The following is a 13,757-nucleotide window of genomic DNA, read 5'->3' as shown; positions in this document are numbered from 1 at the left end:
CTTTAGACCGTTATCAATAATCAGAGGTGCATATGATGATTTATAAGATTGCAATGAGATATTTTTCCATTACTCCTCAGAAAACTCTCTATTTAGCTCCCTCTTCCATGCCCCCCCCCCCCTGTAGACAGCCTTCCATTTATCTAAGGTGCTGAGAAGCCCATAAACAAAACTTGTTGACCCACTAAAATATCAAAAGCCAACTTAAGGCTTCCACCCCCTGCTATTAGTTGTTCTACCTGAGTGAAATGTTTAACTTGAAGGTAAAGGAATACGTCTCTAGCTGCCAGTTGGTAGCAGTCTTGTAGCATTCCAAAATGTAGAATTTGGCCATCTTCTATAAATTGACCAAAATAGAGAAGACCATATCTTTCCCATCTTTGAAACAAGCTGTTGTCACACCCAGGTACAAACTTATTCATATGTCTCAGAGGTTGCAAATAAGCCCATGTTTTATTCTTCCCCATGGCACACCCTCCAGATATCCACTAAGCCTTGAGTGGTGAAATATTTCTGCAAAATTCTTCTATCCTTTTTGTGACCATCTCTCCTACCTCCCGATCTATCCCAGGTTGGGTTGTTTACTAAATTAAAATCCCCTCCAATTAATAGGATCCCCTCCCTAACTTTTAGTATCTTCTCCAGCAATACTTCCAAAAACGTTTCTTGCCCTAAATTTAGTGCATAAACAGTCACCAGTGTCATTTGAACTCCATGAATTGTGCCCACCCAAATTACCCACATACTCCTCTCATCCTAGTATTCTTTCCCCATAATCGCTGAGACTCCTGAGGTAAAAAAATAATAGCCAGCCCCCCCCCCCTTTTTTTTTTCTCTTTTCAAACCTTTTGGATGCATACAAATTCCCAAGAATTCTTTAGTAATTAGCAGTTATTCATGTGTTTTCATAAAATGTGTTTCCTGCATAAAACATTTCTGTACTTTTAAGTAGATTCATTTCTTTTACCAACAATTGCCATTTGGGCGGGGGGGGGGGGGGAATTCAAACTTTTAATATTGAGAGTGGCTATTTTAATACTCATTTAAAGCCCTATGAACTAATGCAAACTGCCCCCACCTATGCATATTGAGAATATTCCCAGAAATGCAGGAGTGCCCGCTGTCTATCCTTCTTCCTCAACACAGCTCCTCCTACGAATCACCGTCTCCTCCCCTTCCCTCCAAGTATTGAAATTCCCCTCTTTCCCCCCATCACCCTTATCCCCCATCTCAACCATACCCTCGTACTCCTCTTACTTGACTTCCCATGAGTACAACAAGGCTGCCTTGGCACTAATATCACCCCAGCTTACACACCCCATACTTTCAATTACACTATAAACTCCCCTCAGCATTCATCCAACTGTTCTCATTCATGTCTTTTCCTACCCCCTTACATACAGACACATTCACAAACAAGTAAATATCCACTACTGCCAATATTGGCAATCCAGAGCATGTCACCAATAAAAATCCAATGTTAGCATTTTGCCAAAGACTACAACCGCCACCTCCTTCCTCCTCCAGCAGCTGGTCTCCCACTTTGACCCGATGTCACCAAGTCGGGTTAGTAAATCTGTAGGCAGAATACAGATAGCACTCTTTTGGGGTGTAGGTCTTTTCACAAAATAGCTCAGAGTAAACACACATAAATCCCTAGCTAGACTCCAAAGTAAAAGTGTCACTCTGAACCCCCAACATGCATGCAAAGATATATGGCAAATATATAATCTGATGCAGACCTCTAGATGGCAGAGTGGTCCTCAGATGATAAGTCAGGTCCAACACAGAGTCTGCTCCTCAGATGGAATACCAACATAGCAGTCCTTGTCTCTGATAAAACCCCCTTTTTTTTTTTGTTTACAGAAATCACAGGTTACAGGTGTACTAATGACACACACTCTGGCCTTGAGGGTGACGCACACATAGAAGGGGCATAATCGAACAGGGTTCCCAAGTTTTCCTGAGGACGTCCTCGCAGGACGTCTGGGCAAAGGGGCGGGGAAACCCATATTATTGAAGCAAGATGGGCGTCCATCTTTCATTTCGATAATACGGTCGGGGACGCCCAAATCTCAACATTTAGGTCGACCTTAGAGATGGCCGTCCCCGGTTTTCGGCGATAATGGAAACTGAGGACGCCCATCTCAGAAACGGCCAAATGCAAGCTCTTTGGTCGTGGGAGGAGTCAGCATTCGTAGTGCACTGGTCCCCCTGACATGCCAGGACTCCAACCTGGCACCCTAGGGGGCACTGCAGTGGACTTCAGAAATTGCTTCTAGGTGCATAGCTCCCTTACCTTGTGCTGAGCCCCCCAACCCCCCCCAAAAAAAACCCACTCCCCACAACTGTACAGCAGTACCATAGCCCTAAGGGGTGAAGGGGAGCACCTACATGTGGGTACAGTGGGTTTTGAAGGGCTCACATTTACTACCACAAGTGTAGGGGGGGGGATGGGCCTGGGCCCGCCTGCCTGAAGTGCACTGCACCCACTAAAACTGCTCCAGGGACCTGCATACTACTGTCATGGAGTTGGGTATGACATTTGAGGCTGGCATAGAGGCTGCAAAAAATATTTTTAAAGTTTTTTTTTTTTTTTTAGGGTGGGAGGGGGTTAGTGACATTCCCTCCGGTGGTCATCTGGTCAGTTTGGGCACCTTTTTGAGGCTTGGTCGCAAGAAAAAATGGACCAAGTAAAGTCGGCCAAGTGTTCGTCAGGGACGCCCTTCTTTTTTCCATTATCGGCCGAGGATGCCTATGTGTTAAGCACGCCCCAGTGCCGCCTTCGCTATGCTTCCAACACACCCCCAGGAACTTTGGTCGTCCCTGCGATGAATAGCAGTTGAGGGCGCCCAAAATCGGCTTTTGATTATGCCGATTTGGGCGACCCTGGGAGAAGGATGCCCATCTCCCGATTTGTGTCGAAAGATGGGCGCCCTTCTCTTTCGAAAATAAGCCTGATAATATTGTTATCCCCATTGTTGTGACTTCAGGGGTCACATGATTGCCTTACTGACACCACATTAAGGGGGGAACCTTGACAAAGGGCCAGGGTTTTGCCAGCCACAGCATCTCTCTGGCTGCAAGGGTAATTTCAAGAGTCTTAGCTGTTCTAGCCATGACGTTGATTCTCTTAACAACTTTGTTATTCTAGTACATTGTCAGCAGTCTTTGTCTGTATGCAAGGTCAGGCTTCATCAAATAGCATACCTTAGAGATGAAAAGTCTGGGGGGCAGATGCATCAACAAAACGTAGAAGAACCAAAAAAGTAAAAGTCACGTAGTAAACTTACCGATTTATAAAAAACGATGGATGCACTAAAAAAACAACTTGCAAATGTTCGGCGCGGTATTAAAAAGGTGGATGCATGAAAGTATCGCTAATCTGGTGAAATCCCCACTAGCGGTGTAGGAAACGCATGCGCACAATAGTCATTCGCTAAACACACGGTATCACTGTAGCTGTTGTACGCATGTCGCACATCATAGACGTGCGTCCGGGGCGTGTAAAATACACGTGACTCGTAAGCGGAGCTTATAGGCGTATGAGTGAGTTTATGACCACAACTGCTACTGGCGTGTGGTGTCTGCCTCATTGCTTGACTCCGGGCTCGATTTTCCGTTAGGTGCTTGCGCGTGTTCATAGGTAAGTGAGTCGTTTCATGCAGAGAGATGAGCTTATGAATGGGTGGTAATTGTGCTTCTTCTTGCATTTTCCTGATGTTAACTTCTCCATTTTATTTTATTTAAGGTGTGTGGTGTGTGCCACGTTGTTTTTTCCTTTGTGCTTTCAAGTTTTCATTTGTAAGTGAGATGTTTCATGCAGAGAGATGAGCTTATGGCAGGGTGATAAGTGTGCATTTTCCAGATGTTAAGATCTCCATTTTATTTTTCTGGAAGCAATGGAAGATAATGTGCCCCGACGGGAGGAGGATGAGGAAAAAGTGCTTGAAAGTGTGGGCCATGATGTCAATGGTAAGCGCAAGCATGCACCAGAATTCACAGACGACGAGCTTGAAGTTTTGGTGCATCGTGTATGCGAAGAGTTTGATCAGGTTTTTAAAAAGTCCAGGTTCTCGCTTGGCCAAAAAAAACAAATATGGAGGAAGATTGCGGAGGATGTGAGTGCTGTTGGTGTGCAGAGGCGCACTGTGGAGCAGTGTAAGCATCGTTGGCAAGATTTCAGGGGTCTCGTCAAAGCCAAGGCACGGAAGAAGTGGAAGCATGGAAAGGGTACAGGGGGTGGCCCTCGATGTGCCTTGGAGCTGACTCCCCTGGAGAAGGCTGTGTTGCCCACCCTTGGCCGTGAGCAGGTAGTCGGCCTGTGTGGTGGTGTCAACATGTCGGAGAAGGCCATTGGTGATATGGAAGGTAAGTTTGTTTAGCGTATTGCAGACAATGGGGTGGCGGTAAGAAGTTTGGTCAAGGGCGGGTTTGGGTCAAACTCGTTTGTGTTTGTCTTTGTAGGTGAACATCTGGAATATGACACCAGATTGCCAGGTGCGACCCCAGGTCCCACAACTGAGGACAGAGAAGGTGGTGAGTAATGTGATGTGCTGTGGGGGTGCTGGAAGGGACCAGTAGCAGTGGGCTCAGCAACTGTTTGTTAACCGGCTGGTCTCTTTTTTTTTTTTTTTTCTTTGGTAGGTGGCCATCCAGTTGCGGGCACTTCCACAGGGGTGCCAGAGCCTGCAGCACCATGTTGCAGTCAAGATGAACAAGAAGCACGTGAGTACTGAGGTGTCATGAAGTTACAATAGGACATTGGCGGTGTTTGTGTGTGTGTGTGTGTGTATAATTTGTAGTCTTTCTATTTTAAGGTCTATGCTTACTAACGCCTACACAGGGAGGAGAGGATGGGGAGCCCGAAGAAACCGTGACCCTCCAGCTCGTAGATGTCCCCCGCCGCGATGTCGATTTCACCCCTGTATCTTCTGCTGTTGAGTCATGCAATGACTGTCCTCCTGCACCCCCTACAGAGGAACATGAAGATCGGCGCCAGCTGTGGGAGATGCAGGCCAAGTGGAATGAGGGTATCAACACACTGCTTAAAGAAGTGGCTGGGCGTGTCCAGCATTCAACAGATGCCATATATGAGCAGGTGCGCCTTATGTCTGATGCACAGTGCAAGCAGCTGAATTTGGTGGGCAATGCATTGATGCGTGAGTTGAAGAAGACCAACAGCCATTTGAGCGACCTGTGTGAGATACTGAAAAGGAATTCCCACGAACTACAGCAGCAAGCCGAAAGGCATTTCGCAGAGCAACAGCAGATGAGGATGTACTTTCTGGATCTCCAGCAGGAGATCAGGGAGCTGAGGCGTGAGGTACCGTGGGATGACCCCGCCGTCAGTTCCCGCACTGTAAATGGTATATTCTCTTTATCTATTCCGTATATGTATCTAAAAACACATATTCTCTATCCCTTTTGTCATTATGTGTTCGTCTAATGCATGTGTTCTTTTCTTCCCCTACTCTCGTGTCCCAGCACTTCTCTCTGTAAGTATCTCCCGTGGCTACCATATAGTTTCCTAGCCACCAAACACACACATATGTGTGCACTTTTAACCTTTTTTTTTTTCCTTACAGCCTGGATAACAAGCCAACCCACCTCTGTCTCTTCATGGACTCCCAGCCCTGCTCTTCCAAGTAAGTATAGTATCTCAGGTGCTTATTGTGTTCAGACTTGTTTTTCAATCCTCACAGGCAGGGTGTACGGCCTCGTCACTATCCCTCCAGATGTACTGAAACCTCACATTTTTTTTTCTTACAGCCTGGACGACAAGCCAACCCCCCACTTTCTTTTCCTGGTCTTCCGTCCGTGCTCTTCCGAGTAAGTATCTCACGTAATTGTGTCCCAGCACCTCTCTTGATAGTTGATATTTTTTCATGCACACTTTTTGAAATTTCACCCTTTCTTTGTATTTTTAATCACAGGCAGGACCACAGGACACCCTCCTGTCTCTCCCCCTGTGTGGCAGCCCCTCTCTCAATAGAAAGTATTGTTGGCAAATGTACTTATTTATTTATTTGTTTGTTACATTTGTATCCCTTATTTTCCCTCCTATTTGCTGGGTTCGCGGTCTCCTCACTCCCTCCCTTGTGTCACTAGTACACTAGTAAAAGTTGTTTTTATTTTGTTTCCTCGTAGCCCCAGTTACCAGCTGTGGTATGACACAGCCCCCACCCCACCCCCTAACAACATGCACTGATACATGCGTTCAGAATTTACAAGTTATTTTTTTCTGTTTTAAAGGCGCAGTGAAGCAGCAAGATCCTGTGTGATGGTGCAAGTGAAACACCTGTCTGTTTATTAATGCATTTTTTGTACATAATTGTACTCCTCAGAAGGGTTTCCTAACAATTTTTTATTTGTGTGATATTAATAAATGAACATTTCAAGTATTCGTACAGATGGTCTTGTCTAATGAATTAAATATTAGCTGTGGTTTAAAGAACGCTATGCATATATGCCTTCTTGTTTCTACCTCGGTAACTCATATATATGATACAGTAATGCACAAGTGGTAGCTGACTACACAGGCTGTGGAACTCTGGAAAAGTACTCCCGGATCAGCTGCTGGTGCACGGCATTTCCCCTGGTTACATCGGATACACTGTCCAAGGGGGTTATGTCCACTTCTGGAGGCACTACTATCTCGATCTCTAGGTGATGCTTCAGTGCGATGTTATGCAGCATGCAGCACACAGTCACTATATCCACCACCTTATCAGGGGAATATTGCTGGGATCCACAGGAAATGTGCAAGCATCGAAACCGGCTCTTTAGTACCCCGAAAGTCCGCTCAATAGTACATCTAGTCGAGATGTATGACTCGTAGCACTTCTCTGCCTCCGACCGGGGCATTGTGAGCGGGATCAGTAGCCATGTTTTAGATCCATATCCGGCATCCCCTGCAGGAACACAACAATTTGCTATCAGCGCCTAACAGAATGCCAAACAGAGGCCTCTAACAGCCATTCCATGTGGTCCTTCTTCAACGCGCGTGCACGTTTCTTCAGCTCTTCCACCTGCAAAACAAGAAGAAGGGGTGTCATATCAGGTCAAAAGAAATATGTATAAAAAAAGCAATGATGTACTGTCTTTTTTTTTTTTTTTTTACACGCACCCCCAATTCCACTAATGCTCATTAGCTCCAACCCACCTTCTAGAAAATACCTTTTTTTTTACATGCACATTACGACCGTTCATATATGCTGGCAGTACACTTGCTCTATAGGAAAAATTGAGGGCGAGTACGCACCCCCAATTCTGCTAATGGTCATTAGTCAAATACCTTTTTTTACATGCACATTATGAACGTCCTTGTATAATATGTTGGTAATACTTACAGATTTATGGTAGGAAGAACGCCTGTTAAACAGACGTTGCAGCACTTCCCATCCCTTATCCATTCTGTTAATGTCTCGCCTCTTTCCCGGTCGGGGGAATAAACGCTTCTCGTTTGTTACAAAAAGCTGTGCCAGCCACAGCACATCCATGTCGGAGAAGTTGGGCTTTCTCCCACGTGCAGCCATGACTTCTCCGACAAATGTGCATACGCGCGTACTCACGCCTATATAGCACGTCGGAGGCTTATGCATGCACTACATGGACGTGTTATGACATGCTTATGACAGCTCTGGACTTACCAGCAGCCTCAGCACTCGTTCAATATATCGCGGTAAAGGGTTTGTATTGCTTTTGTGCATGCGTCGGAAACGGTAGTGCATTGCAACGCGTCCACATTACTATAGTAGTTAGCTCATTTGCATTCCGTTTTCGTTAGTTGCTACCGTGATAGGAAAATGGCTCAGAGAACCCTTTTGTGCATGTCACAGTTTACTACTTGCTCGTTGAATTGGCTAGAACCAGTTTGAAAACCACATTGTTGGCTCATTAAGTTTAGTGCATCTACCCCTGGGTCTGCATATTAAAGTCAGGTTGTTGATGCTAAATGGTACAATGTATCATATATCCTATATATTTTGCCATATAGAAACATACAATGCTGTACATTTTGCTTCATATTACTTGTTTTGCTCCTATAATTTCCCTTCAAGGAGTTCAGTTCTAAGAAGGAGCTGAGCAGCTTGATACACTAGCTAATCAAACAACAGTACATTGACTTAATCGCGATAAATATGCTAGACTACAGTCAGGCATCTAAGCTTAGTAAATGAGTGACATTGAGGGGCATTTTTGAAAGAAACGTCTAAGTTGGGATTTGGACATCTTTGTAAAATGTCCAAATCCGGAGGCAGGGAAAAGCATATTTTCGAAAAAAGATGGACGCCCATCTTTCGTTTTGAAAATACTAAGGACGTCCCTAGATTTGGACGTCCTTGAGTTTCGGTGATTTTTGAAACCAAAGACGTCCAAGTCAAAAACGTCCAAATGTAAGCCATTTGGACGTGGGAGGAGCCAGCATTTCTAGTGCACTGGTCCACCTGACATAGGCGCCAACTCCGTGGGTGCTGTGGGTGCTTGAGCAACTCCAATATTCCACCCACCGGAAGTAGTTCGTTCCCTCCCTCCGAGTTCCAGGGTCGTCGTCCCTCCCTCCCTTCCTTCAAGTTCCAGGCCCCCTCCCTCCCTCCGAATTTTAAAAGTCATCTCTTGACTTACCTCGAAGGGGGCAGGTTACGGCGGCTGGCAGCAGCGATGAAATGCATGCAGGCTCGGCCCTTCTCCCTCAGCTCTGGTCCTGCCTTCATTTCCTGTTTCCGCAAGGGCAGAACCAGAGCTGAGAGAGAGAGAGAGAAGGGCCGAGCCTGCACGCATTTCATCACTGCTGCCGGGCGCCGTAACCCGTCCCCGATGAGGTAAATCAAGAGATGACTTTTAAAATTCAGAGGGAGGGGGCCTGGAACTCGAAGGAAGGAAGGAAGGGAGGGATGACGACCCTGGAACTGGGAGGGGGGAAGGGAGGGAGGGAGAGGGGACCCTCTGGAACTGGGAGGGAGGGGGACCTTGGAACTGGGAGGGTGGGGGACCCTGTGGAACTCGGAAGGCGGGACCCTGTGGGAGGGGAAGGGATCCTGTGGAACACAGAGTGGGAGGGACCCTGGAACTCGGAGGGACAGCAATTATCTAAGCAGAGCTGACGCTAAGATGGCAAAAGGGGTCAGTCCTTGAGACCGCCCTAGGGATGGGCGAAACATGCATGGCGGACAGTAACAACAACCCCTGGGTCCGATATATGTAAAAAGAAGATGAGTATCTAAATATAAAGTTAATAGAAAAGTATTGAAAGTCTTAAAAAACATATATGAAAGAATTAGGCATTATAGTGAGCCGATGACGAAGTGTGTGCAAGTTCATTGCTATGATAGTTAACTGGCAATGTGCACAGCTGAGGTCACTAAATTAGTAGAAGAAATCACTCAAGTTTGGAGAAATGTATATTGTAAATTAAGGAGTGGGAGTTACATACAGAATACAGTGTTACAACATAATGAAAGTGACACACAATATAATAATACTTGGTCTACCTTATATGATATAGATCAGTGTACTTAAGTGAAACCATAAAAATGGAGAAAACCTTATCTCTTATCATATCAAATAACTACATACTACCCAAGTATATAACTTAAAATAAAGGTATCACTCAGAATATATAACTGCCTGTACAGAAAGTGGTCTAGTGGAACCTCTAGATATTTGTAAGGCATTTGTCTGGGCTTTGTTATATGTTTTTTTTGAGGCATTGTAGTTTGGATTTGCAGGCAAGATAGGATGCTGTATTGGATAGAGTGTGGATCGTGGGTATGGCTGTCCCACCCTTGTGAAGGTCATTGCTATGGTACTTGCCACTGAATGCTAATGAAGGAGGCATGTGATCCTAGGTTTCTTTTCTTTTTTAGTTCCTCCAGAGCAGTTCGGAACCAACCCAAGGTTGTTTGCTCTGTACACAGTGATTTTATTACAGAAAATGGTCTACTGGGCACATGCAGGTTGGCAGCAGAAATCAAAAATGACCTGGAAAGTTTGTGGAAAAAAAAGTGACACGAACTGTTTTTATTCTTGGTGACTTGAATCTGAGGAATATGATGGAAGGCTTGAGGGGCCACTCATCTAACTTTTGTTATTCAGATATTGGCTTAAAGGGAATCTGCACAGGGCATTTATAGGCTCAATTTGAGGCTAGTGTTTTCTATGTGGCTTACAAGAGTTATGATAACATCAAATACATAGCATTAGAATAAAGTAGTATAGTATAACAATAAAATATATGACTGTATAACAATTTTAAAAATGAGGGAAGACCAAATTTCTCCCTATGTAAGTTAAGAGGATAGTTTCACAATATTGTATAGGCAGAATTTACACACATATTTCAGGATATCTCATTCAAAACATTTATGTGGGGTGTGAGTTTGTAACTGTGAATACCTAAGGTTTGATATTCAAAGCAATTTAAGCAGGCAGGGGAGAATTCTGCCCACTTAAATCCCCTGGGGCCACCCAACCCCCAATATTCATTGACACTAAAGCAGGCTATACCCCTGAATATTGCCTCTCACGGTTCACAGAAAAAGAGGGCAGCGCAGAGGCGGTACAGGGGGCATTTGGGAGGAGCCCAGGGTTATGCGATTGCCAGCTGGCTCACAGAGGATATGAACTACTGAATACTGGGCTGGTACCCGCATAACTTTTTTTTTTTCATTTAAGCCCATCCCCCAAGCCCCTCCTTTCTTTGTCCCCCCCCCCCACCCTTGCCAGTTCTACCTCTATCCCAGATGCCACGTTGGGTTTTCTGAGGTAAGAGTGCAGCCTCCTTCCTCCTACCCCTTTCGGCTTCCTGCCTTAAGTATGTCATTTTCCATGGCTGTAAAATTAAGGATCTTACTCTTATGTTTATCAACAGATGATGGATTTAAGAATGATAGTGAAAGAATGAGAATGTGCGATGAGCAGCAGAAAGAGAAATGGAAAAACAACGGCTTCTCCAGAGACAGCGCAGATCCTTCAGCTGACTCTGAGGAAGGTATCAGTAGCATAACATCAAACAGTGTGAAAGCAGTAGCCCAGAAAGGAGAAAGATTAGACAGACCAAAGAGAAACTGCAGTTATTGCCCCAAACTTGTACAATCTGGAAGACTGAAAGGTGAGGGAGATTTTAAAAGTGCAGATATTTGTGAAGCATTTACCACCGACTCAAATTCTTTTGATCACCACATAAGCAGGCTAAGGACTGACGTTCATAATTGTCAAGGTATACTCAAAACTAAAAGTTCTGAATGTGATAAATGTTTCAAAAACAGAGGCTATCTGCAATTGCATGAAATCACTCCCACAAAAAAGAAAACATTTAAATATTCTAATTGTGATAAAAGTTTCAGTCAAAAAAAGAGCCTTCAAAGGCATAAAATAGGTCACACAGGACATAAACCATTTAACTGTTCAGAATGTGATAAATGTTTCGCAAGGAACGGTAATCTGACACAGCACGAAAGGATTGATACAGGAGAGAAACCATTTAAATGTTCAGAATGTGATAAATGTTTCAGGAGGAGGGACCACCTAGAACTTCACCAAAGAATTCATACAGGAGAGAAACCATATAAATGTTCAGAATGTGAGAAATGTTTCACTGGATTCAGTAATCTGAAAAAGCATGAAAAGATTCATACAGAAGGGAAACCATTTAAATGCTCAGAATGTGATAAATATTTCAGAAGCAAAAATGGTCTCAAATTTCACAAAACAACTCATACAGGAGAGAAACCGTTTAAATGCTCAGAATGTGATAAATATTTCAGAAGCAAAAATGGTCTCAAATTTCACAAAACAACTCATACAGGAGAGAAACCGTTTAAATGTTCAGAATGTGATAAATGTTTCATAATGAAGGGTAAATTGACAAGGCATGAAATGATTCATACAGGAGAGAAACCATTTAAATGCTCAAAATGTGATAAACATTTTAGAAGCAAGGCATATCTGAAAATTCACGACACAACTCACACAGGAGAGAAACTGTTTAAATGTTCAGAATGTGATAAATGTTTTATAAGCAAGTCCAACCTGAAAATCCATAGAAGCTCTCATACAGGAGAGAAGCCATTTAAATGTTCAGAATGTGATAAATGTTTCAGAAGGAAGTACAACCTTGATCTTCACCGATGGACTCATACTGGAGAGAAACCATTTAAATGTTCAGAATGTGATAAATGTTTCAGAAGGAAGCACACCCTTGATTTTCACCAATTGACTCATACAAAAGAGAAACCATTTAAATGTTCAGAATGTGATAGATTTTTCAGAGCCAAGCATGATCTGACACAACATGAAAGGACACATACAGGAGAGAAACCATTTAAATGTTCAGAATGTGATAAATGTTTCAGCAGGAAGGTTAGGCTGAAAAAGCACAAAACTATTCATACATGAGCAAAACCATTATTGTTCAGAACGTGATAATTGTTTTAGAAGGAAAATCAACCTTAAACTTCATCGAATGACCCATACAGGTGAGAAATAAATATTCAGAAGCACATCAAATCTGAAATTTCATGAAAGGATTCATACCGGAGGCAACCCATTTAAATGTTCAGAATGTGAAAGATGTTTCAGAAAGAAGGCTCAGCTAAGTCTTCATCAAAACACTCTTACAGGAGAGAAACCCTTTAAGTGTTTAGAATGCAATGTGTTCTAGAAGGTTGAGATGAAAAAGCACAAAAGGATTCACATAGAGAAACCATTTAAATGCTCAGAATGTGATAAATGTTTCAGAAGGTCGGCTTTAACACAGCATGCAAGAATTCATACAGGAAAAAAACATTTAACTTTTCAAACTGTGATAAATGTATCAAAAGCAAGGCCTATTTGAAAAAAGCACAAAACGACTCATACGGAAGAGAAACTCTTGTGATAAATGTTTCAAAAGCAAGGCCGAGATGCAAATGGTATATAATGAATCATAGAAGAGCATATAATGAATCATAGAAAAGAGAAACATTTTAAATGTTCTTTCGTGCCATTAATATTTTAAAAGCAACATTGAGCTGAAATGGCATGAAATTACTCATACAATAAATCATTTGCTGTTCTAAATGTGATGGATGTTTCAGAAGTGAAGCCCAGCTACATTCTTTCAAAAAGTCCATTTGCAAATGCATAAAGGGGCCCTCTAACTACAGTGCGGCAAGCCTACCACATGGCAATTTGGAACTTCCACAGGGCTGTAAGGTGTGTTAGGCTAGTGATATTCAGGGTTTATATCACTACTGAGATCTTTTTCCTCCACTGCCATAGATAAAGTGCTTTGATTTGGGTGCGTATGTATTTGATTTGTATATGTTCAAAGTAGGGTAATAATTAAGGTATTCCTCACTCCAGTTTGTGTGTGTTTATTCCTAGGTTTTTTGGGGGACATTTCATCATCTTGTTGTGTAATTGTCACATGGGACATAAACCATTTAAACGTTCTAAATATGATAATTCTTCCAAAAGAAAAGCTGCAGTTTAATGACATGAAATGACTCCCACAGCATTTGGAGGCAGCAACAGAAAAGGTTTCTGTTTTGGGTGTGTGATCTCTTTCCTATCATTTTTATGGAGTTCCTTTTCTAATTTTAAGGATTTTACTTGAACTGTAAACTGCTTTGAATTTCTTGGCAACTAGAAGCTGTATATAAAACCAATAAATGATAATAGCTGAGGTAGAGATGGAGAAAGGAGCCCCAGAAATATAAGATAGCATGTTAAATTAGGGACAGGGACAGAAGTAAACTGAAGAGGAGGAAGAA

The 13,757-nt window shown here is 43.2% G+C and overlaps 1 protein-coding gene across 1 annotated transcript in view; it reads left to right on the top strand.

Annotated features, from left to right (window-relative positions):
* The window catches only part of LOC115466380 (zinc finger protein 675-like), a 182,614-nt gene extending 169,268 nt beyond the window's left edge, over positions 1-13,346 (top strand). The window contains exon 10 of the mRNA XM_030197577.1: positions 10,874-13,346. Coding sequence (XP_030053437.1) covers positions 10,874-12,399 — 1,526 coding nt within the window. The 3' untranslated portion in view covers positions 12,400-13,346. The remainder of the gene's footprint in view (positions 1-10,873) is intronic.
* Positions 13,347-13,757: the final 411 nt, after the last annotated feature.

The sequence above is a fragment of the Microcaecilia unicolor genome, chromosome 3 (genome assembly GCF_901765095.1).
Source record: "Microcaecilia unicolor chromosome 3, aMicUni1.1, whole genome shotgun sequence".
NCBI classification, from domain to species: Eukaryota; Metazoa; Chordata; class Amphibia; order Gymnophiona; family Siphonopidae; genus Microcaecilia; species Microcaecilia unicolor.
Note: the sequence above shows the minus strand (reverse complement) of the source record. Positions and strands in the feature narration are given on the sequence as shown.